Here is a 25,029-nt window from a genome sequence, read left to right as displayed (position 1 = left end):
GAAAAGAGTAACCAACGCGACACGCGACTCTTTCTCGAGATCAGCACCAGACTGCGGGTGCGGCCCACCTCGATGTCGTAATGCCACTTTCGCGGCTGTGGCGGTGTGGGTGGCTGTGTTTTCCACGGCCTTCGCCACAGTTCTAAGTGGGTGCATTCGACTCATTGCATGTCTATAAGTGGATGCAGTTGACTCATTTCATATGAGGATGGAAGCGGCTTCAATTTATGCAAGATGTATAACTCTATCGAGTCAATGATCGATTACGGACCGAGGTATCCCGCTTGACAAAGAGTGACCTTCATACGGTAATCCTAACAGTGATATTGTTGCAGAACCGGTACACCCTAGATCTATCTATAGAACAAAGAGGTCGCGATCTACAATCTCTCCTTCCAACCAAAACACGGTCCTCCTTTGGTTGACTCCATGTTGGATTGACTCAGTAGCCAGTTGCATACCCTGATCGGAACACGCAAACCGAGCGACGAAGCATGGCAGTGCAAACCTCTAAATGAAGTTCCCGAGTCCATTGCAACGAGACAGAGGGAATTGTTTCTTCGTGCACATCGTAATAGCACCCGAAACCCACTTCACCCCAGCATAAGAACGCTCTTGATAAGAATCCGCCTGGAACGTTCCTTTCTCGATCTGCGCACCAAGACAACCAGTCAAAACCCGCTCGAATCGGCGGGTCTTGATCGACTCGGTGATCATTACCCCAGAATAGCCATTTGGAACCGTTCCCTCGATGTTGATCACAGTCTGGTTGGTCCAGGTGCGAGTGTAGGATGTTCCCGAGTATTGCCCATTTCATTCGTTTGGCAGTCCTTATCGGGCAATGCTGAAGTTTAAGGTTAATCTTTCAGACAAAGGGATAGCTGAAACGGTTACCAGATGTAGCATCCCGACCCTGTTGATCGCACGTGGTCAAGGGCGTAACCCGCCACCTGCTGATCTAGTAGATCCTGTAGATTCTCAAAGTCTCAGAATCATCTATCAGACCTCGGAAGGATCATGCCTTACAAGGTACTTGAATTATTTGTGATATCATTGGGTGTTTTGTCATGCGAGTTAAATACTCTCCTTCTAGCTCCTGGGCGTGATCATTCACAACATAACACCATTGACTTTTCACTGTGTATTCAAAGACAATCTTACAATGAAGTTCACCGCTATCCCCACCTGCCTTGTCTTCGTAGGAAGGTATGCGTACATTCCACAGTAGAGTCAATTTCTCATTTTAAAAGAACCCCCTAGCATTCATCGATGGTTCTTTAGTGCCCTTGCCAAACTGCACAACGTCGCAGTCTGCGTGACCGACAGAGTCTCCCAACCAGTTGGCGGTACGCCATTTAGTCCGAGCTACACTTGGCCCAACAGTTACGAAATTCTACCCGCCGGGACCAAGTGCACCTGCGACTATTACAGGCAGCGCCACACCGGTGATAAGCAGTGGGGCTCGTGTCCTGACTGCACCTTTGTATGATTGCCATCTAACACTCCCAGCTTCGTAGATTTTGTTAGGCTAATCGGCTCTAGGATGGTACCTTTTGTAACTCTGCAGGATGGTACATTGGTGGAGATGAGGTGAGACATTACTTCTTGGTGATGGAATCATACTGACTTTGTAATTAGATGACCTACTACTGTGAGAAGCTAAGCCACGCTCAGGGTGCTGAGGGGAATTGTGAAAGTACTAGGTTTACTCAATTAGAAGATATCGACAACCTTAAAAACCTCTTATACCTACCTATACTTAGCTGCTTAACTCGACTTGGAAACCGCTATATATATCTACAGGACAGGGGTCGGTCGAGTTGGACAGCTTCCTAGAATGATTAGAGATGACTAAAAGAACCCGATCAGTCCCACCCGAGGGCGGTAATTGAATTACAATATAGACAAGAGATAGAGGATCCATACTAGCAAGAGTGGTTAAACCCAATATTGTCCTTATAACGTAGTGTTCATCAGGGAGCTGGTGGCAACGGGAGAAGTCCATTCCGCCCCGCGCCGATGTGAACTCCACTCAGAATCACAATTACGGATCACTTATATTGGTACTTTTCAAGGAAAGATGGTTCTCAATAGATCAGAGAGAGAGAACAATAATGAGGACCAACTCCCCAAGCTGAACTCTAAATCCAAATAGCTACATGTCGAGCCTGTCCACGTGACTTTCGGATTCACCCTCCCGCCATCGAACCTTCTCCTCAAGGTTTGTTCAGCACGAGTGCTGGGGAGCAATACCACACATTGCAGAGCTTTCATTGGCCCTCAAAATAAATAATAGGTGGGGGATCGATCGACGCCCGATAGTGGTCGTCGCGGCGCCCCATCGGCACTTGGCTCGGTACGGAGCGACTCGCACGGCAACCCGATCCGAACGCAGCCACTTACGCTCCGAAAACGCAGATCCGGTCAAGTTTTCACCTCGTTCTCTTATTGTCACTACCGCAAGAAGCTATCAGTTGCTTGGGACGCCGCTCATGTGAAGAGGAATTAGAGGGTTCTTGGATGCTTCCCCCGAGCCTGTTCAAGCATCGCCATCACATGGCTCATAAAGACTCCCAGGCGGGGACGCCTAGGAGGATCAAGTGAGTACAACATTGAATCAGCTATATAAGAACATTCTGACAGAAGAAAGGCGTCTATTGAATCCGTTGAAATGGTGGGAAGATCTTGGTCTTGATACTCGAAGCTTTCTCATGATGCTAAAGGGCGCCTTGGCACCCACCATCACAATTGCTATGTATGTATGCAGGGTGATACTCGTACGACGATTGCGACTGACAAATGCCAAGATATCAAAGCGATGCGATCTCCAACATGACCACCACGATCGGCTACCTGTCAGCCTTGATCTCGGTGCTCTCACAGGGATTGATGCCCCGGGCAAAGTTCATGAAGATCATGTTCTTCGACTTGCTATCTACTTGCGTCTCTGCTTCACTTTGCTGTCTAGCTGTCTTCTGTGCAGTCAAGGCGAGAGAACATAATACTCCCGCTGACGCAAGCGATGCCGTGCGAAATGGATACAGTAGCGACGCCTGTGCGGTAGCTGCAGTCTGGCTTATTGTCATGATTTGGTGAGTGGTTTACGATGAATTGGCCCTTAGTCGATGAACCTAACAAGGTACCACAGGGCGGCCAATTCACTGCGGGCATTGAAGCCGATGGAACTGCAAGACCCAATGGTCGCTTTCTCCATTTTTGCTTCAGTAACCATTACCCGTGCCGGCACATTCATTACCCTGTCAGAGGGACTAGATTTCATTTCAAGACTATTGAAAGGTTTCATGATCGGATTTGCGATTGCTACTGGCGTGTCCCTTTTCATTTTTCCTATCACCAGCCGAGGAAATGTTTTCCACGACATCAAGGAGTATGTTTCATCTGTCGAAGGGGTGTTGGAAGCACAGAAATCCTTCGCCGAAGGGAGCGCAGCAACTGGGTTGTTCTCGGGGAATGGTTTCCTGCGCCGAGCACGCACCGCGATGGACACTCGAGATATGCAAAGCGAGACCGACACGGATCTACAATGCAAACAAAAGCGGCTGCAGGCAGCAATGAATAAACTTAATGGCCTCCACAGCAAGATGCATGCCGACCTTTTCTACTCCAAGGAGGAGATTGCGTGGGGCAAGTTATCTCCCGAAGACCTAAGTACGATGGCTTCGCTTTTTCGAGGCGTGCTTCTTCCACTTGCTGGAATGTCTATGCTGCCAGAGATTCTGGAGAGCATAATCAAGAATGAAGGACCGCGTGAGGATGGTGACGAAGCAGACATCCTCAACGGGACAGGGGAGAATGCGTTGAAACAATCGGGGATCCGAAAAGTGGTGGAGACCCATCACGCGCGGCTTGTGGATGCAACTGCGCTTGTCAAGATAGGACTGGCCCATTTTCTGCTGACCCTGGAGCTTATTTCAGCTAAGCATTTGGACAAGCAAAAAAAGACGCACCAGGTTGGATCTCCCACCAGGGACGAGGAAGCAAGGGGCCAAATCCTAAGTCCACTCCAATCAGATTTCGCCTCACGCTTTGAGCAGGATCTGCGGAGGTACTACTCTCAGAGGAAGCACCTACCAGAAGCGCTAGCCTCACTAGAGGCATTTACGACCTCTGAGAAATCTACAGACCAGGCCGGACCTGGGTCAGCCCACCCCATCTTTGCGGCTGACCATGATGTACGCCAGGAATTTTTCCTCATCCTGTATATGGGTCATCTGCAGGATGACCTGCTCAATGCCACATTGAAGCTGGTGAAATTTGCCGACGGGAAGGTCGCTGATGGAACGATGAAACGGTCTCGTCTGATTTTCCCAAGACAGGGGTCTCTCCGGGAGTGGTTCTCATTACGCGGCAGTACTGAGAAAGAGAAGGAGAGCCCGTATTCCAGTCGACAGTCATCCCATGTGGACCCCTCTAATGTCCATCGTGCATCAATATTGACTGGTTTCCCAGACCCGGAACATCTGCCACCGGAGAATGTCTGGGAGCGAGGAAGTATGGTTCTGCGGAGCATCTCACATGCTATCAAGTCTGAACAGAGCAGCTTTGGCTTTCGAGTATCAGCAGCTTCATTTTCTGTTGGGATTCTGGCCTATTTACATCAGACCCAAGACTTTTTCATTCGCCAAAGATGTATTTGGGCGATGATTGTAATCGTTATCGGTATGAGCCCGACAAGCGGTCAGACAATGTTTGGTTTCGTTGCTCGGATTATTGCAACTGTATTTGCTCTTGTTCTCAGTCTCATTGTGTGGTACATTGTGGATGGCAAGACACCAGGAGTGATTGTCTTTCTTTACATCGCTAATGTTATCGCGGTATGTACCAGACGAGTATCTCAATGTGAGAAGTTGCTAACTCGACCTATTCAGTACTATTTCTACGTTAAAATGCCACAGTACTTTGGTCCATCAGTCATCGCCATCGTTACATTGAACGTGATTGTTGGTTATGAATTGCAGGTACGTTCGACATACTCTTTCCAAGACACAATCTAATCTTTCTGAAGGTTGCCAAATTGGGAGTGATTGCAGCCGAGGAAAATGGCCAACCGTATTACCCAATCTACCTGTTTGGCCCCTACAAGCTCGCCGCTGTAGCAGCTGGCTGCGCGATATCCTTCTTCTGGGTCATCTTCCCATACCCGATTACTGCAAAATCGCAGCTGCGCAAGCTACTTGGCCGCAGTCTTTTCGTGCTCGCCAAGTTCTATAGTGCCATGCACTCAACAATCGAGTTATGGCTCGCAGGCGAACTGGGTCATACTGAAGACAAGAACTCGCCTGCACACCAACTTCAAAAGTCGAGACGAAACATATTCAAGGAAGAGATGATGCTTCTCACTGGCCTGCGTATGCACAGTCACTTTAGCACCTTCGAACCACCGATTGGCGGAAAGTTCCCAAAGGAAACTTACGACAATATCATTTCCGAAATTCAACGCATCCTGACAAGTATGTCGTTGATGGCATACACGACACAAAACCTAGATGCTCTGTCCATGGAATCAGAGAATTCCGGGCAAGAGAGCGATGGACCATGGATGGCGCAACTCGCAGAAATTGCTTTAAAGTCTGCCGATTTCAATTCCCATCAGATCACATCACTACTTTGTCACCTGTCAGCTGCTATTACCAATGCTCAGCCGTTGCCACCATACCTATCCACGCCGGAAAGTTTCCCACTTGCACGGCAAATGCAAAAGATTGATGACAAGCTGCTCAACATCTCACATGTTGAGGACCCGTCGTTTTCAGCCTTTGTCGCTCTCGAAGTGCTGAGGTCTGTGGTGTCCTTTAGTTTGCAGGATCTCCTTGAGTAAGTGCTCAAGTCTCTATGGTTTACCTTGTCGATATATTGCTAATCTGCGCAGTAACATGCGGAAACTCGTTGGCGAGCTCAGTTTCGACGTTTATCCTCGGCAGAGTCTACGGCATGAGGAGTCGGCGCATTTGCTACAGAGACCGAGCGAGGAAGAGGTGCGCTGAGGTTTGTATAATGTATTATAGTTGCATATTATTGAAACCATTCATCAAAGCCTAAATGATGTATATACATTTGAGAGAAAACTATGCCCGCCTTTTCCGACTTTTACAAATTCGAGAGTACGGAAATGACTGCCTATGATGAACATGGGCCATGAAACTGGGACATCGCCAATCCTAATCCAAGGCTTGATGGCTGCTTGTATACCGTGACGAGAACCATGGTCTCAACTCATAGATTATCAACCCCTACCCTTAAATTTCAATACGGTATATGCTATCTAAAGTCTACCTTAAAGTCTACAAAAGCTTAAACCTTGCGGCCATTCCCATACAAACAACCATAAAAGCCACAAAAACCCCCACAATTCCGAAAAACCATGACAACTCAGGTGTATCCTGACCAGGCACACCAACATTCATCCCAAACATACCCGTAACCAAATGACACGGGACAAAAATTGTTGCCAGCACTGTAACCTTACTCATCGCCGAATTAATTGTCAAACTAATCCGCAAATTCGTCGCACTCAACTGCGCCAAACAATTCGCCTGCGATGGCCAATGATCTCATCGATATGCGCCAGTGTCGACAGCGTTGTCACCAGGTGGTCCTGCACATCGCCCAGGTAGAGCAGAAGATCGCCGTCTGGGAAAACCTGGAGTTTATCGGGGGCCTGGCAGCGCTTTACAAAGCCGTTGAGGACGTCGACTTTGCCGCTTAGGCAGCGGATAATATGGGTGATCTTTTTGCGAAGGATATCGACTTGTGGGATTAGTTCTTTGACGTCGTCGATTCGTGCGATGAAGACTTGATCTTCAATGGCCTCAGATTCGGCTTCAACGGCTCGGGTGAAGGGCTCGAAACTGTCGACAATGTCGTCGCTGTGATCTTGTTAGCATGAAGGGAACAGAGTGGATGTCGTTGTAAGACCTGTGCTGTGCTGTGGCTGTACACTTACATCAATGCGTAGCAGATCCAGTCACTGGACAGGATGGAAGGATCGTGCATTCTGTGAATTCGATCTCGCACGCGGTTCACATGGCTGCATCCACTGGGTGAGAAAGTGACGACTCCATACTGAAATACCAGGATGTACATCTCCGCGGATGAGGGCATTCCCAACCGCTCCCCACTCTCTGTGGGCTGGGATACCAGTGTTTGAAAGGAGATGAGGTAGTAATTCTTGAAGACCTCAACTTTCTCGCGGGGCTCACGTATAGCAATATCCTCCGCCGTCAGGGGATGAATGGACAGAGCCTCTGTAACAATACTGACATCTTCACTCGTGGCATCTCGAACGTCGACCCACCACACAGGGTGAGAGGGATCTGGACGGGTTTTCTGGGTTGCCTGGAAGATGTGATCCTGGTTTCCTTTGGGGAAGAGATATGCCCAGGATGATGCTGTGATAGCTTGCTGGGTATCCGACGAGAAGAAGCTGAAGCGGTCTTGCAGTGCCTCCTGAACCAGAGGGTTCTCGGATAGTGGTTGGACTTTCATTTTCTGATCACAGAGCAGCGTTTGAGAGGGCGATGGGTTCGGCAGACCGTCGACTGGGTGCCATCGGTGAGGCAACTTCGCAGTAAACAGATATGCCTTTCAAAACAGAGGTAAATGCTGGTCATCGAAGGGAAAGGTCGGTTCATTCAGCCCATTCTAGTCGTGAGTGCGGTTGAGCTTCCGAGAATAGCGGTGGCAAGGGAACCCAAACGTTGAATAAGTCACTCATAAATCGTCTCGCTGTGTATATAGTGTTGGCAACGAAGATGAAAGAAGATTTGGCCTAGCGAAGCGAATGTAACAACCCATTCTAGTCCTCCTCCACCAAAAAAGTGGTAAACCTACGCCAGCGCACCCCTCCCAGCCCTACCCGTTGACCCACATATTGAGAGGGGTCAGCAACTCAGGATTGGGACTAGAGAAATTTTTTTGTCCGATGGCGGATCCCATATTGAGGATTGCGAATGCTTTCCTGGGCCGGGGGCCGCTTGGAAGGACCCTGGGAGAAAGTCTGGCACTGGCAAAGCGGCTCCGATTTTTGTTCCAGTCCAAGATCTTGGCTCCAGGCATCGCAGTTGTAAAGAGATAGGGTCATAATCGTTGTCAACCTAAAGACGCCTGGTCTCATTTTCCTTAGAGATATTCATCTCAATCTGATTAGTGGTGATGGTGCCTAACTTGAGATAAGAACAGGGTTTGTATGGCCAGACTAACTAACAACCTCACTTAGATTTACAACAGAACATCACTAGTGTTCCGTACAGAATGCGAAAAATCTGACAAAGTATGACAATTTCGAGCAGCCTATAACTTTACCCCCATCACACAGTAACTCCTCATATCCGCGGAAAAATCCAACATTATGCATATCCCAAAAACTCCATAATAATGCCGCCCAGCCCAGCCAAGAAAATACCTAGAATACCATTGTCAATCCCAGCCAAACAAAGTGCTCATAGAGCCGATTATCCGCTCACCTGGTCTGGGCATTTAGCCAATCTCTTAGTTAATCACTCGCGGTCTCCTTGCTGATCGGATCGTATGTCCCTATGCCCATCAATGATATTGGACTTGCGCAGCCGGGGATAGGCCAGGACGAAAAAGACCACGACGGCTAACAGGATAAGAAATGTTGGGAGAAACATGAACGTGAATAGGACCGCACTCAGGCCGAAGGCCATGATCTGCCCGGGGAGAAATCGACGAGCCATGAGGCCAAGTACCGAAGAAAATGGCAGAGGCCAAGAAATAATATTCAATGGACCAGCTTGTCCAATGATGGCCGTGCAGGTTGAGTAGTGTAAGTAGATGCGAAATGAGGATTGGTCCTGATCTTTGCCGTGAATCAATCGATGCTGCTTCGCAAAGGAAAGTCGGTATTCGCAGTCTCCAGTTCACATTACGTTGACGACAAGGTCACTGTCTTCCTAGACTGTTCGCTAGCCCTTGGATATTAGACGCCAAGGTCACTCTGGGAACGCCGGACGTTGGGAAACATAGGCTCAAGTGTGGCGTGCGCGGGTATCCAGCCGCGGTGTCTTGAATACTGATGCCTGTACTGCGTATAATGTATAAAAATTAGTATCCTTCATAGAAAATCGCGATTAGCGGAAGACCTGATAGAAGCTCGACTGGGGATGCTATCATGGACCCCGCAGAAAAGTGATGGAAGGGTTGGCGCTGTTCTGAGCGCCAGGAAGAAATTACGGATGTAAGGTTATTGTGTTCGTTCTTTATGTATTTCAAGTTTTGCATACAAAATCACTATCCGCCAGACACTGTTCTTCATCTTACCCTACGCAACCTGGAATTAGGCAATGGGTCTGGTAATTTCGACGCCTGGCACCGGAATTACGGCATTCCCCATCGCGCGTCTCTTGGCGCGCGAGTAGGTTCAGGCAGCAACTTTTTTAACATTGAGAAGTCTGGAGCGCATGAAGGTGAAACTGCAAGGAATTAATTTGGATTCATCTATTATTGTTACTAAAAAGAAAATAAGGATATTCAATGAACCAAGAACATCGATAGAGCTAACTTCATAATAGCCATACTTACGCGGATCATACTATCGAGCAAGACTCGGTTGTCCCCCTTAACCGACCGGTGGGGCACGGAGATGATGGGAAGTTGCCATACATACCGTACTGAGTGATTTTCCAACAAGCGGGAAAAGGCTGGGACGCAACATCATCAAAGGCTGCAGGGTTTCAGTGGTTTCTTTGTGGGAAGTTCCGGTCGGCCCTGCTGGAGAGAAGCTTCGCAGTGCGATAGAGGATACAGTTCAGGGGGGAGTAGTCGGTGCCATTGGCACTCTATAGTATTTGATCTGGTCTATTGGAGTTATGGCCTCGAGAATTGGGATTAATACCGTAGCCGAATGGCCGAGGTGCGTGTCTAGTGGCAAACTAGGCATCATCGTGACACTATTTTCCCCCATACATTTTCCCGCGTTGCCCTGTAGGGCTGAAGCTTGGCCCGTGGATCCCCGGTTCGCTGTCAAAGCATCCCGGCAGAAGAGACAAACAGCTGGCGCTGCATCGGGCGCTGGAGGGGCTGATATGATTTCTGAGACTGAATGCTCTATATCTCCCAAGGAGAATAACCGTAAAGATATATAGCCTCCTATTTTGTTAGTTGTTCATATAATAGTCTAAATCTTGATGGATGATCAAAGTCCAGGGTCGTGGGCGGCTGGAAAGAAGCTCACCGAAACCAAGTCCGATCGGCGCTTCCTGACAGCCAGTGAGAAGCCGTAGCGAGGTGTGGGAATACAAAGTGCGTAGTTCAGCCTCTCCACTGTATAATTAGAGCCTGCAATTATAGGGGGTAAGCGCGAACCAATAAACCCCTCATTACCTCCTCCGGTGCCTAATTAAGGAGGAAATTTGCTTTTAACCATTATTGTTTCCACGCTGTTCTCTTGCATATTCACAAGGCTGGATTTCTCCCCCCACCCACAGTACTTCCCCTTTCCCCTCGTTACATTACACTTCTGGGTATCTTTCTCTTTCATTCTCTTCGTCCTATTTTCGATTACATTCACCGTCTTTTCGGCTCTTCTCGAACACAGCCTCTCATACTTCCTAAACACAATTGGTGTCCTCAACTCAACACCAATTGACAGCAAGACCTACAGACAATTTTGCTAGGCTACGTCGCCTACCCGACCAAGATGTCTTGGCTCGCGGGGCAGGAGAAGCACGGCCATGATGAGAGCGACAATCTCGGCGTGGACTGGGTGCTACAGTATGAGTTTGGCGACATCGGTAAGATCCTTAGAGAGACAAAGAGCCGCATAGGATATCCCTAGCATGACGTCTTTGGTCAAGCCCTTCCCGTCCTTCTATGCGGGTCGGTCGACTGGTCAACTCTATGTAATACATTCCAGTAGCGATAGGGCTGACAATTGCATAGATCAGGCACAGGCAATTTCCGAGTTCCGCACCCTTGTCCATGATCTCACCGAAGCTGGTCTTCGAGTGCAGATCCGCCATGGGCATGGCTCAGCGCTGCTGGTGTGTATCCGGGTCCCCAGAGACCATCTGGGGAAGATGGTGCATCAATCGAGGTATGACGAGCATTATCTCCATTCCAATAAGGAAGCTTAAATAAGAAAGCCATTTTCTTGTTTTCACCTGTATTTATGACTGATATTCGGGCAGGATAAAAGATTGGCTATTCGGCATCACACACACCCTCCCCGCTGGCGACGAAAATACCGTCGCTTCCGCCGAAACGCCAGCGGAGGAAATTCGCTCTGTTTATCACGCTGTCACTTGGCGAAAGGAACTCGGTGGCGCGGGAATTACGCCTCAGTTTGGCAAGTGGAAGAATGTCACCGCTTCATTTCCATTACATGATCGGGATGCCTGCTCAGAGTTGTTGAGCAAGTGGAATCGCAAGACTAATTTGACCGTGGAAGATTTGGATACGATTCGAGCGCTGTTTGGTGAAAAGGTGGGAGCAACAAGAAATTCTTGTAATGATTGTTCAGGAGGGAAAGCTGACATCTTTTCTTGCCGGTCGCAATAGGTTGCATTCTATTTCGCTTTCATTCATTGCTACACCCTGTTTCTAGTCGTGCCGGCTGCGCTAGGAATTGTGGGATGGTGGTTCCTCGGCCCATACTCGATCCTATACGGCAGTCTTCTATGCATTTGGTGTATTGTCTTCGTGGAATTCTGGAAGATTCGTGAGTCCGACTTGAGTCTGCGATGGAATGTCAGGGGTGTGGACCAGTTAAAGGTCGATCGCACCCAGTACCAGTGGGAAAAGGAAGTGAAGGATCCAGTGTCTGGCCAAGTGACACATACGTTCCCCGGATGGAAACAGTTTCTACGACAGTTGCTGCTGGTTCCATTTGCAAGTGTGGCCAGCGTAGCACTGGGAAGTCTGATCGTGGTCACCTTTGCCAGCGAGGTGTTTATCTCCGAGGTATACAAGGGCCCGCTGAAGGGTTATCTGGAATTTGTTCCGACGATTTTATTCTCGCTGTCGTTGCCGGCGATTACTTCCTTTCTCACGGGCATTGCGACTCACTTGACGGACTATGAAAACTACCGCACGCAAGACCTATACGATCTCGCCCAGACGCAGAAAACATTTGTCATGCACTTTATCACCTCATTTCTACCCACACTCCTAACGGCATACGTCTACGTTCCTTTCGGCCATGCGATCGTCCCACATCTGGATATTCTACGACGCGTCGGGATCAATATGGCCATCCAGAAGGACTTTGAAGTGGACACATCCCGCTTCCAGGCCGAAGTAATCTATCTCTCGATGACAGCACAAGTCTTCAGCTTTGTGGAAGAAATCGTGCTGCCCTACATCAAGCACGTTCTCTGGCAGAAATGGCGCAACTACCGCGACCACAAGGTAGGGCTCACCCGTCAACGCAGCTTCTCCAAAACCACCGACCTACTCCTCATCGACGCTCCCGAAGAATCCTCTTTTCTACGACGTGTCCGTGCCGAGGCCGACGCAGATGAATACAAGGTTGAAGAAGATATCCTGGAGATGTGCGTGCAATTCGGATATCTGGCTCTATTCGGAGTAGCCTGGCCACTCGTCCCACTCGGCTTCCTACTAAACAACTGGCTCGAAGTGCGCGGTGATTTCTTCAAGCTCACGCTCGAATGCCAGCGTCCACCACCCATCCGCGTCGACTCGATCGGCCCATCTCTACTAGGCCTAGACTTTCTCACTTGGATGGGCACACTATCAACCGCAGCTATCGTCCATCTCTACAGAGGGCCCATGTCCGAAGTCCGACTCTCCTACCTCCTCCTCACCGTCTTCATTGCCGAGCAAATGTATCTGGGTATTCGATTCACAGCCGCAACAGCCATACAGAAAATCTTCAGCGACACTCTCCGCCGCGAAGAAGCTAGTCGCTACGCAGTACGCAAGTCATTTATAGAAAGTCAGCAGTCGCGATACGGCTCTCAAGACTCGCCATCTCGGGTGCGACAGCGCGTGCGCTTCCACGAACGGGTCAATGTGTATAGCAGTGACACCGCATCGCCAGATGGATCACCCTCGCCAACGGGTGGGCAGCCACAAGACGAGGTGCTGCGTGGTTCAGATCGGGAAGCTGAGTTTTGGGAGAGCACAGAGTGCGAGACGGTTGATGCAGGCGTCAAGCTGATTCGTGCTTTGAGTGTGAGCAAGGATGGGAATGAGGGTAAGGGGGTTAAACATGCATAGCCGCTGCGTAATTGCTTTTTGTCACTATATTGGCTTTTATCTTGGAGCTGGACTTGGATTACATGGCATATTCAAAGGCGTTTTCCTGCATGTAGACTGCATATCTAAGCTCTCTCTTTTTGCTGCATCTTTGTGAGCGATACTATGCGGTGGATCCTTTTTCTTCGCTTTTGTAGATGCCTAGAATTAGAGTTCTCAAGAAAGTTTTGTCTTTCAAGAGGCTTTTACTGAATATCTTCGGGTATCCTTTCGAATGAATATAAGGGGAGTGACTAGCATTAAACACGGAATATAGGGGGCTAATAATGGTTTTAAATACATCGAATCATGCCTGTGTCTATTATTACCCCAATGTCATTCCTGTTGGCCGTTGCGTATATTCAGGTGGGACTAGGCGGGTCGCTGGGTCCAGTTAACTGGGGGGCGCTCTCTGGGGGCAAATTGGGACTTTCGTATTTAATTCCTGCGATAATTGTTCAAGGCAATTGAAACGTGTTCAGAGGGTTCTCACAGAACAGGATTTCCCCCAGGGTGATTACAATTAGCATACTGATGCTCAGCAGTTCACCGAGTATACCTTCAGCCCTACAGGGCGATGCCAAGCCTGACCCACTTCTCTCCACAGGAACTGGCCGAGTCAACTTCCTCCTCTTCGCCCGCTTACGTCTCCCCATTTTTCCATTTCCCCGATTTTCGGCTCCTTCATAGTCCTCCATTCTTCTACTCTCCCTTGTCCAACCTTTCTTCAATACCTGTCATTTCGATCACCTTTTGCCTCAATAGTCAGAGTTTGTAGCACTCTCCGTCTCGGCAGTTGATCTGCCTGCGTACAGCACGCATGATCGGAACCCTTCAACATCCGAGTGACCACGCTGGCCACGAACACCATGGCAACTCCTGGGGCTTCCTCTGACACGTTGATTGCTCCCCCTCCTCTCGCACATCCGCCCTGCCCGTCCAACTTGCACAATATGTACAGAACAGCCGCCGACTCGGAAACACAAGCCGACTCGGACCTCGAGCTGGCAGTGCTAGAATCCACACCACCCTTTGTCCCTAAACTCCTCCGCGAAGCTAGTGACATTACGTGGCAAGAATCACTAGAAGGAAGCAGAGACACCGTCACACTCGTCCGTCGTCGTGGGTGTTTTCACCTGCTGCACCAGCAACAGTTTCGAAACAGTCTACTCGCGAGTGTGGGATACCTGGAGCTGGCGAACGCAGCTGACTTTGCGGCCAATGTGTGGAACCAGATCCCGGTGCCCACCTTCGCGGCAGTGCTCATGGGTATCGGTGGTACGTTTGCTCTGTGTATGGTGTTCGTTGTAATTCAAGATTTCCGATTGAGTATGCGGAATGTGAAACTGCTTCGGACGGAGCGAGAGAATCTCAAGGGGCTGCGACAATACCACAGCAAGAATACCGAGATAGTACAGCTGCTGGAGAGCAGACTGGGTGTGAGCGACCGTGAGATGGGCACCGAAATCGTGGATCGCATCGTCATGGACCTACTGATGGGCTTTGGGTCTGTGCTGGTTGGAGTCGGCACGCTGATGGCCATCGGCGGAGCGAGTCCACGAGTGTTCAAAGCTAGCAACTTGCTGTCAGGATACATTGGCAACGGTCTTGCTGCAATGTTCGGTCTTGTCAACGCCATTTGGTCAGGTTATCTGATCCACCGCTTCCATCAACATCTCAAAGCTGTTCGAACCTCCCAGCTAGGCGATGACATCGGGCGCCGCCTGCACAACCGCATCCGCCGGTTCCAGTGGCATTCCTTCATCAACGGTCTTAATGGTCTCGTTGCTGGGGCGGGATCCATGGTCACCGCCGAACGATGGTGGGGATACGTTGTCCTGATTCCGTGTATTATCTCGTTGATCGCTGTGAACTTTTTCTGGCGTAAGAAGCTCGGCTATGATAGGCCTCTTCTCATGGATGTTTCACTTGCACGCATGCAGCTTACTCCACTACTCGAGGATTTGGAATATGCGATTGCAATGCAGCGGGGTCTCGCAGAGCCTGAAACGTCCCTTCCGCAAGCGCTCGTCCAGATGGACTCGCTAGATTCAATGCTGCGGTTCATCGCGCAGAACCGCATGCTAGAAAGATACTGCGAGTCTTTGACTCGAGACAAACAAACTCGGACACTCTTGAAGGATATTCCCTCGCCTACCACCACTCCACACGGAATCACCATCTCACTAGACGCACTGACCCGTCTCTCCTCGTCATCCAAAAACGCGGAGATTCTCCGCGCTCATGCCAAGCAATTTTTACAAAAAGATGGAGTTCTGATTTTCACATATCGCGAGCGTCATCTTCTCGAATTACTTGGCTACGCTGTCTGGCGGGACCAGAGAGCAGCTCCGGCCCAGGCGATTGGCTCCAGTGTTACTGCTCCAGAAGCAATGATAGATAATAAATAATTCCGTGGGCATGGTTTTTCTTGATAGCTGACATTATTTTCATTGTTCGTTTGATTTCCTGACCGGCTAGTCATCCGAGGGATATGCGCTGGCATCCATTTGCATGGCATTGTTTAGATATATGAAGTTCGAAAAGATATTAGACTTGCATTGAATGTTGCTTGTAATCAAGGCACATTGCAGTTTCTATTGTGCTTGTATCTCTACATAATCTGAATGCTCATACCGTTGATCTTTAACAGCTTTTGACTCTCATGCATCCCATGACGATCCTAAGAAACTGTCGTCGGCACTTGGTCCGCTTCAAGACACTAATACAACCTACACCCCATCTTCATTGAAACCACCCCTCTAACTATCCAAACCAGGGCAGTTCTCACTCGTCTCAGAGGTGATAGTCGTATACGGCGACGGATCCGTCCAAATGATGTTAAAACTACCACCCAGTTAGCATTTCTACTTCCCCCAAGTCAATTTCTCCACCCATCCACATCGATATACATACCTATCATCAGGATAATCCGGGGCATCTTTATCTCCCAGCTCCTTAACAATATCCGTCAACTCATCATGCTCCCAGCAAATCAGAATATTGCCGGAGCCAGTGTATCCGTCCACAACGTCCTTGACGCAACCTGGATCATCGCGGTCACACGAGATATCCACGGTAAGGCCCAGGTCCTCGGCGAGCGGCTCGACAGTGTCATAAGGGCGTTGACGTTTTCCGCCTGCAAAGAGAGATGAATCAGATTAGAACACGGCCATCAATATACTTCCTCTATGTGACGTACTACTCAGTGGTGTTTGCGCCATGATATGCCCAATGTTATACTCGGAGCTTGCGCCAAACACATTACGCAGACACTGTGCACGCTGCAGACCCTGGGCATTCAATCCGTCGCCGGAATCAGGCTTCTCGCCGTGGCGGATCAGGTAAACTGTTGGGCTTGCGGCGGCCAGGCTGGCAATTGCCAGCGTAGCGAGGGGTGTGAACTTGACCATTGCGTATAGTGAATTGTAAACAGCAAATATCCAGAGTGAACAGCCTTTCTTATTGAGCTACACAACGCTGAAGAAGAACACGCTATATATACCACCACCGGTTGACATCTCCGTCCATCGCGTAGAACAATCAACCTCATCCCCTCCCCACCTACCCTCTACCACCTCTCGGCTCCAACCGCCAAACACGCTCCGAATACCACCTTGTTCCTGCACATCTGCATAAATCGGAACCCTCCGATCCCAGGGTGACCACACACCGTCGTGATCGGCAAGACATGCTCGGCGCGGGGGGTTTGATTCGCTCGCCGATCCGGGCGCTAGCTTGGATAGGAAATTGAAGAAGGCTGCCCCGCGCCCTGGAGAGAACATCGTTTCTGTTAGTGCTGATTCGGTAAAAATTTGTAGATCGGAGTGATGCTTGTTTCGATGGGTTGTGTTCTGGCTTGACTGGGTATATACTCGTGTTTAAACTGGGGGTTTGGCAACGGAGCATTGAGCTATTGTTGAAGTGACACAGATTGTTTGAATGGAATTGAGAATGTAGGGACGCGTTAGAAGCGATACCCGGATCGTGCACGCGGGCCATCTGTGATGATACTGATGAGGCGTGGAGACCTACGAGGTAATGCATGCATCTTCGCTTAATGCGCGTGCTGGTGCCCAGGAGGTCCTTGCTCACTTTCGTATTCGCAGCCCACGTGTAACAGCTATTCTTCTCTACGGGCCTAAAGGGCTGCTTCTTGGCGGATTCCTACACTAGCTTCGCGGGAAGTTGGCAGTTTAAGGATCCAAGTATCGTATTCGCATTTTCGTTGCGAGCGGAGTCGGAGGAGCTGCAAAGTTGTTGAGATTTCACGTAATGATCGATTGTAATTGTTTCAGGCCCGACATCGGCAGTAAAACAAATCGCCATCTTAACAGAATCCTTCAAATGGGAAGAAAAGTGTAAAAGGATGCTATTTCTCTCCAAAGAACCTGAGCTCTGAGCTATATGCACTTCAAATCTGTCATCTCAGACTGTATTGATCTAAAAGCTAAACAAACCACTCCGACGTTTCCCATATGGATACACACAAAGCGCAGCGATAAACAACCCAATAGTAATTCCGATCGCGACCTGGATCATGCCAAAACCCAAGCTGAACTCCGAGCTACTGGATGCCAATCCAGCTCCAGGCGCCGAACTCGCCGACCCATGAGAAGAGACATTCTGCTTGATCTGATCTGCGGATTGAACACCTGAAATCAAAGAGCCTGTGGCCGCAAGACCAGATGGCACCAGAATGAAGATGGCCGGCAAGATAGCGGTAGCAGCATGCCCATGCCATAAACGGCTATACAAGTTGCCCATTATCCCCACGATGAATGCACCAACGGTATTGGCGACTTGAGAGTTTGAACCCAGCTTTTTGGTGCTAAAGTAGTTGCCGATGTATCCTGACAACGCGATGATTGTCATTGGGGGTAGTTGCTTCCATTTCCCTTGATTGATGATCAAAAGCCACACAGTCATGATGGTCACGAACGGGAAACGTTGCACGTATGGATTCTTGAATGCGCCTGTTTGGGGACATTGAATGTCCGATACGGCGTTGTTGTCCATGAGACCATAAATTGTAGTCCCAACTGTGATGCCGTATCCGAGGAAGAGCGAGAAGATGATTGCGTATACCATTCTGATTGAGCCGGCGATGATCTGGTGGGACTGTAGTTCGAGACTGCTACATAGAACCAGGAAGCCAGGCAAAATCAATGCGATCGACGATTGCGCGATTGCTGAAAAACAGAACATATACTGACGCTTGCCATCGATAACCGCCCGTGGGATGCTGCCAAAAGCGCGAGCCAGGAAAGATGTTACCACTGTCGACGTGACTTCGAAGACATTTGAGTAGAGAACCGATCGAGGCGCGGCCACATGCTGCATCAGCCCTACCAGTAGTCCATTGATGAAGATGATGGGCATATCGATTGGTCGAGCACTGAAAGCAAATGGACCAACAGTTGCAGTTGCTAGGCCGTACACTACCACGATAACCCACTTCGGATACCGGGGCTTTTTCTTCATAACATCGTCTAGTTCCTGCACGGCCTCCTCGATTCCAATCACGTCGTGAACGACGTTCTTGTATATGAGGTGAGTATCAGACAGCCGAGCAAGATCAACACCCTGCCCGACTCGAACTAGTTTCACCTCCGTCGTTCGCGTAGACGGATCATCAAACGACATGATCATGCAACCCGGCAGATACAAAAACTGGCTGTCAACCTCCAGCACTTTCGCGGTCATCTGCATGTATTCTTCCAGCCGGTGGGTCGGCGCACCGAACAGCATCAATGCTCGACACAGTTGCATGATATATCGCTGTCGACAGATGATTTCGGCAATGTGGATAGTCACTCTGATTTCATCTTCCAGGTTCGTCTTGCGCTCGGCCTGTTGGCCACGACGCTGTGATGCCGCAGATAGCACCTCGCTCGAGACTGGCGTACTGGGTCCGCTTAGATCACCCGAAGCTCCGACTAGAGTCGAGGTCGAAGTGTTGGGCGGCCTTTTGTACCATTTAGGCCGTTTGGTTTTCTTTCCAGGCGTCCCTCGTCCAGAATCAGAGTCCGACCGTGAAGCTGGCCCGGACAGCGATGACTGACTCGGTGTTCGAGATGGCAAGCCCCCACCTGCCTGTTGTTGATTCCCACCATTCAACTTGATCAACTGCGAGAGAATTCCACCACCCCCAGAACGATATCGCAGCCCAGACTCCAAAGCTGATTCATCCTCCCCTCCAATGTAATTCATGCCCCCATGCGGATATGGCTTTGGCCGCGTTTTGCGCCGTTTTCCGGAATGACTCTGCGTCAAGTCGCGCACCAGCCGATGGGCCTCCGAGCTACTTTGAGCCTGATGCTGTCGCTTCTCTTCATCAGATTTATGTTTATTGTCCGTTACGTCCGATACTGGTGGTTGACTCCCAGACGCCCAGTCGGCGTGGTACACACCGGGATGTAGATCATCTCCACCGCCTGTCTCACGGCCCAGCACTTCGCCAAATTTGGCAGCCTTTTGCTTGAGCTTGTCGGCTGCTGAACGGATTCTTCGCTTTGCGTATCCGAGATTGAATGTGTCTGGACCGGTCTCCACTGAAGGTGGCTGTTCGGGCGGCGCTCCCTCGGGTTGCTTTTCCTTTGTCTCCTGAGCCTCTTGATCGCCCTGCCCTTGATCTTGCGGTCGGGCATCAGTTATATCTTCTGAGTCATGGAGGTAGGGCATTGACGGGCGATGTGGTATGGCCAGCTTGTGAGATCTGTCCCATTCCGCGCGGGGATCATCGCGTGGTTGTTGGCGTTCTGCTCCCTGGGCAAGATTCGCTTGGGACCGGAAATGAATATGTCTCGAGGGTGGCGGGCTTTTCCCCGGGGTTTCGCGCTCTTGGTCGGCTTTCTCACGATTTTGATTTTCATTCTCTCGATATTGTCTCTGGCTTCCCGATTCCGATCTTTCGGGCGAGATAGATCGTTGATCATCCCTGCCGTTGCTGCCGTTGCTGCCGTTGCCATCGGTTGGGGAAGAGGGATGCCCTCTGTCTGGCTCGGACATGGCGACCGGCGATATTATCCCAGCACTCTGCAGCTAAATATTCACCAGGACAGCATGAGGTTCTTAGGGGGTCTGCTAGATTTGGTTGATTAGTTCAACCCTCAGGAACAGACCATATACCAGGCGACTTCCACACTTACTATGGACCGATGAATCCCTCGTGGATGGCGATCTCTGCCGCTGAAAGGGCTGCTTCGATCAACGAAATCAACATAACCTGAGCCAAGTTCTATGTTGCGGCAACGCGAAGGTGAAGCATAAATTTCGAGTGGCCATTCTGGGCAGTTAAATGAGCTCATGGCGGCGGCTATCGGGTATACTCCCGCCCATCGAGCTTTAGCACAGGACTAGATCACGCCTGGGGCCAATCAGACACAATCGAAGGATTATCAGGGGATCCAGAAGCATTTAGACTTCTGTCTGTTGGTTTAGAGTTTAGAGCATCGTTCACGTCATTCCGTCGGAATCTTTGTCCGAGCACCTCAGCCACCTCAGATCGATCACACACGGAGTCTAACGAATTCGTCCCAAGATAATCAGATAGTTTCGTATTCCTGAAACATACTGTTCAGTTTTGAACATTTGCTCATGAGCTAGGGATACCCGGTATACACCCAGTTCATTGGCTCGGTAACACCAAAGTCGAATTGATTTTGTTGGCCCTGCTTTGGGTGTTAACAGATACCTGGTTTTCTTAATAACCTCAAACATACCATAAAACTCCATTCTCCTATAAGCTCCGGTAGAGAATATGACGGAATATCAGCAATCTCATCCACAGAAATCTCAACCTCGTCTGAACCTTCATTGAGCACTCCCTCAAATATTTCTATGCAACTTGCTAGCGCCTCCTCGGCGCTCGCGACAAGCATTTGACCCAACTGGTCTTTTCGAACCCCGCTCTTAAGCCCGTCTAACAGGCTTGAAACCATTGCGAGAAACATGTACCCCTTGGCATTTGTTTCCCCAGCCCTGAAAGCATCCAATGACCATGACTTGCAATCAGTTATTACAGACAACAAGTCATGTCTCAGTGTGACAGGGCCAAGGCCCTCTTCCTCCTCCAGCTGTGCTCTGAGGTCGGCAGCAATTAGGAAGCATGCTTGCACGGCACCTGACCTTAGACCCCTGTTTCCGCAGAGCGCCATTCGCCAAAAATCATGTTGCTTCTGGGCGCTATTACCCGCGCATTCAGCAGATATTACCACGGCTGGATTATGGTAAATGGAGTTCCATATTTTGAGTGAGCTTTCGACAATCACCTTTCTGGAGAATGCGTAGGTGGTCTCATGTTGTGATGCGGGAAAGTAAGGTGCATGGAGTGCAACCAGGAAGCGGCGGAGGATGAAGTCAAGTAACCGTTTCTGAAACTCTGAAGGTGCGGCTGAAACACTACCACTGTGAGCTTGTATATCTTTACAAGCGATTTTATAAGACGCCCTCAGCTCTGCGTCGAGTCGGAGAGTTTCTGCGTATCCACTATGGTCACTGATTCCGTTCAACCGTTTCGCGATGGCGAGTCGAACTGGGAACATCCTTCTGAGAGCAAGCGAGATTGACATATTCGTGAATGACTTCTCCGCCTTTATCATAGGATTCTCAAGCACTATTTGCTCGTCGTCCAAATTCTGCGGTGGGTTTGTGTCAAAGTCTTCGAGTGAGAGGAGAGGTGGTCCACCAGACTCCATGCTTGAATAAAGTGCGAGTTCCAACACAGTGTTCCATACCCTCCTACGGAACTCGGCCACAAATGTTGTACCCTTAGGCAGATTATCCGGATCTCGGTGGAGACCCATGTACATGGCGTTCCGAATGAGCTCTCCGGCCGAGACCCAGATGAAGCTTCCCTCGACGCCAACAAGCTCACGCGCAAGCAGGAGCAAGATCTGAGTTTGTAGATACTGAATATTCAATCGGGATTTGATCTCAAGCTCTGAGATCCAAGTTTGTGCCTCGTGGATCCACCGAACAGCAGAAAGTCGTAACGTGAAGCGGTCATCGTACATCGTCGCGCCAATTGCCAATACCAGTTTCAACTGGACGAGAAACGCGGTATCAGGGGATGCTACGGGAGACCAGACAGAATCATATTCCTTTCTAAATGTCGGGACATGGAAAACCCGATAGATAGTCTCCGTTGTTCGCAGGTAGATTTCCACCAATGTATCAGCCATTTCTTTCGGGGGTAAGTCCGAAGTCATGGGTGTAGGCCATGGAGGCCTTCGTCGTTCCTTGATGATCTTGCCCAAATGTTTACATTTTTGCATTTCGAGGATCACTTTCGAAGTCTCGTCATTGATAATGGGATCGATCATTCCAAGGATATCGCCGAACTTGGCCGTTGTAAGTCTCTCGCTGTGTCAATAAAACCTAGGGAGCTTACCTGAGCTACGCCCGACATAGAGTGACTTGGTCCGAAAATGCGAGTCTTGTGCATAGTGAATCGCGAAATAGGTTGACTATGACCATCCGAGGTAGTCTCATGATTCATGTAGAATGTCCCGACAAGACGAGACGAAGTTGTGATCGTTTGAGAGTCAGTATTAGAAGTCGCTGGGCTAGAAAAAATCGACGGACGCGTTGCTTTAGATAATTGCTCTTCGAGCTGCTTGACCTGCCTTCTTAGCGACTCGGCTTCTTTAGTCGATCCAAGGCTCGCTGGCGTCGAAGGACTTATTGACGACGTTACCGCTGCTGACAGTGACGACCGACTTGACAAAGTGTTTACCGAGCAAACGCTGGTCGAGAGCTCAGGGAGAACTAAAGATTCTGACGCGTTGGATTCAGACATCCGAAGATCGGGTGCTTGGCTAGTGGCCGTTCGCCAACGTTTGGGCGGCGGCGATGAAGACGCATACTCGCAGCTTGCTTCTTTCGAACGAATACAATTGCTGCATGGAGATTCCCGATTGCATTTGATTTTTCGCCTTCGGCACAGTGTGCACGAGCTATATTTCCAGCAGTCAGTAGATATTTATTGGTCGTTCAATTTACTGAGTACGTACACAGGTGGCCTCCTCCGTCGGCGCTCGGGTTCGGTCATAGAGAAAGCGTCGCGGTCGGCTTGGCTTTCAGTGACAAATTATTTAGCGATTTCACATAATCTTCCAATTGTTGGGGCCGTTGTTGATGATAAATGTTCGGTCGGGGACTCGGGGGGCATGGCGAGGCTGTCAGCTTGGCGCTCGGGAATTGCGTCTTTAGTCCGTCTCGTCTACCATTTCCCGACTCCGAGTCCGTAACTAAGCTGTGAGAAGTCTTGCTAGCGTGTATACAACCCGTCCCTAACGTTGAGTCAATTAGATATAAAGTCGAGCTTATGTCCCTGCAAGTTAACATGAAAACTCATCATCTATATTTCCGCTTCTTTGATCGAATATTTCTACATTTCCCTCGTTCTATTATTATATCTCGTGAATTTTCAGAGCATATATATTTGCCATGATCTCCTCGGACCTTGAACGTGCGGCGTCTTCCCTATCTCAGCCGGACCCCACTACGTTGACAAAGGAGGATTTGGATGCAAGTTCAAATGCCCCAGATGGCGGTCTCAGAGCGTGGCTTGCTGCCGCTGGGGGCTCTTGCGTCTTTTTTGCTGCCCTAGGTTTCGCAAATGCATTCGGTGTCTTCGAGGAATACTATCTGTCTCACCAGCTCATTGGCAAATCCGCAGACGATGTAGCTTGGATAGGATCTCTGGCTTCATGTCTGCAATTTGCAGCGGGCGCAATTGGAGGTCCACTATTTGATAGATATGGTGCTTGGGTATGTTTAAATTGTGTTAAAGTAGTAAGTTAGCCGCTCTGTTGACATTGCCATAGGTTATCCGGCCCGCAGCTGTTCTGTACATCTTTGCAATCATGATGACCAGCCTATGCAAGGAATACTGGCAATTCATCCTTGCACAAGGCATTCTCATGGGCTCTGCAATGGGCTTGATTCAATTCCCAGCTATGGCGGCCGTGACTCAATACTTCGATAAAAAGCGAGCTGCTGCGCTAGGAGCAGTGGTGGCTGGATCCTCGATCGGGGGTGTGGTCATGCCGATCGCACTTTCGAAAATGCTGAACAGCACTACATTGGGCTTCGGATGGTCGGTGCGGATCATTGGCTTCATGCTCATTCCCATACTTGCCTTCTCATGTATCACCGTCACGGCACATCTTCCACCGCGCAAGTCTGCGTTCTTCATGGCCGCACCATTCAAGAACGTCAAATTCTGCCTCATCACCGCTGCTATGTTCTTTATGTTCATTGGGATGTTTTCCCCACTGTTTTATCTTCCGACATACGCAGTGTCTCGAGGGATGGATGTTACACTTGCCTCGTACCTGCTCTCCATTCTCAACGCAGCGTCCACGTTTGGCCGGGTCATTCCTGGAATTCTTGCGGACAAATTTGGGCGGCTAAACATTTTCGTGATTGGGGGATTTGCGACAGGAATCGTTATATTCTGTTTCGACCAAGCTAAGTCTACGGCTGCATTGGTGGTCTACTCTATCGCCGTTGGATTCACATCGGGAACGATCATCTCCGGTGGATCTGCAGCCCTGACAATCTGCATTGGAAACCCCCAGGAGATTGGCACGTACTTGGGAGCAGCCATGGGTTTTGCATCTTTTGCAGCTTTGATTGGGCCCCCTGTTAATGGAGCAATGGTCAATCATTATCATGGGTTCGCTGAGATGTCGTATTTCAGCGGCGCTGTGTCAATTGTCGGTGGACTTTTTGGACTCGCAGCGAAAGCGATGACTCCGCAGGGAATTTTTGGAAGGACCTAGA

At 49.6% G+C, this 25,029-nt stretch overlaps 8 protein-coding genes across 8 annotated transcripts; 4 read left to right on the top strand and 4 right to left on the bottom strand.

The window, feature by feature from the left end:
• Positions 1-2,556: 2,556 nt before the first annotated feature.
• Positions 2,557-6,005, top strand: N7458_012637 (aromatic acid exporter family protein; the record flags this gene model as incomplete). Its single annotated transcript, XM_056916018.1, has 7 exons — positions 2,557-2,600; positions 2,651-2,755; positions 2,808-3,092; positions 3,149-4,835; positions 4,890-4,979; positions 5,027-5,835; positions 5,891-6,005. 7 exons carry the CDS (start codon positions 2,557-2,559, stop codon positions 6,003-6,005), a joined length of 3,135 nt encoding a protein of 1,044 aa, XP_056760772.1.
• Positions 6,006-6,302: 297 nt separating this feature from the next.
• N7458_012636 (magnesium transporter CorA family protein) lies at positions 6,303-7,602 on the bottom strand (the record flags this gene model as incomplete). The annotated part of the gene is given in 3 exon segments (XM_056916017.1): positions 6,303-6,536; positions 6,548-6,887; positions 6,965-7,602. Coding segments are annotated over 3 exon segments (1,212 nt in total), but the record flags the coding sequence as incomplete, so codon positions are not given.
• A 3,076-nt stretch (positions 7,603-10,678) lies between these two features.
• Positions 10,679-13,218, top strand: N7458_012635 (anoctamin family protein; the record flags this gene model as incomplete). Its single annotated transcript, XM_056916016.1, has 4 exons — positions 10,679-10,772; positions 10,921-11,074; positions 11,169-11,463; positions 11,539-13,218. The coding sequence occupies 4 exons, from the start codon at positions 10,679-10,681 to the stop codon at positions 13,216-13,218; spliced, it is 2,223 nt and encodes a 740-aa protein (XP_056760770.1).
• Positions 13,219-14,105: 887 nt separating this feature from the next.
• N7458_012634 (uncharacterized protein) lies at positions 14,106-15,647 on the top strand (the record flags this gene model as incomplete). The annotated part of the gene is made up of 1 exon (XM_056916015.1): positions 14,106-15,647. One exon carries the CDS (start codon positions 14,106-14,108, stop codon positions 15,645-15,647), a length of 1,542 nt encoding a protein of 513 aa, XP_056760769.1.
• A 351-nt stretch (positions 15,648-15,998) lies between these two features.
• On the bottom strand, positions 15,999-16,649 carry N7458_012633 (uncharacterized protein; the record flags this gene model as incomplete). Its single annotated transcript, XM_056916014.1, has 3 exons — positions 15,999-16,083; positions 16,153-16,375; positions 16,439-16,649. 3 exons carry the CDS (start codon positions 16,647-16,649, stop codon positions 15,999-16,001), a joined length of 519 nt encoding a protein of 172 aa, XP_056760768.1.
• Positions 16,650-17,679: 1,030 nt separating this feature from the next.
• Positions 17,680-20,247, bottom strand: N7458_012632 (threonine/serine exporter family protein; the record flags this gene model as incomplete). Its single annotated transcript, XM_056916013.1, has 1 exon — positions 17,680-20,247. One exon carries the CDS (start codon positions 20,245-20,247, stop codon positions 17,680-17,682), a length of 2,568 nt encoding a protein of 855 aa, XP_056760767.1.
• Positions 20,248-20,840: 593 nt separating this feature from the next.
• Positions 20,841-22,684, bottom strand: N7458_012631 (fungal specific transcription factor domain-containing protein; the record flags this gene model as incomplete). The annotated part of the gene is made up of 3 exons (XM_056916012.1): positions 20,841-20,909; positions 20,961-22,580; positions 22,631-22,684. The coding sequence occupies 3 exons, from the start codon at positions 22,682-22,684 to the stop codon at positions 20,841-20,843; spliced, it is 1,743 nt and encodes a 580-aa protein (XP_056760766.1).
• A 1,004-nt stretch (positions 22,685-23,688) lies between these two features.
• Positions 23,689-25,028, top strand: N7458_012630 (MCT family MFS transporter; the record flags this gene model as incomplete). Its single annotated transcript, XM_056916011.1, has 2 exons — positions 23,689-24,012; positions 24,069-25,028. 2 exons carry the CDS (start codon positions 23,689-23,691, stop codon positions 25,026-25,028), a joined length of 1,284 nt encoding a protein of 427 aa, XP_056760765.1.
• Position 25,029: the final 1 nt, after the last annotated feature.

The sequence above is a fragment of the Penicillium daleae genome, assembly GCF_028827525.1.
Source record: "Penicillium daleae strain IBT 16125 chromosome Unknown utg000009l_segment0_segment0, whole genome shotgun sequence".
NCBI lineage: Eukaryota > Fungi > Ascomycota > Eurotiomycetes > Eurotiales > Aspergillaceae > Penicillium > Penicillium daleae.
This window is presented reverse-complemented; position numbering and strand designations above follow the sequence as displayed.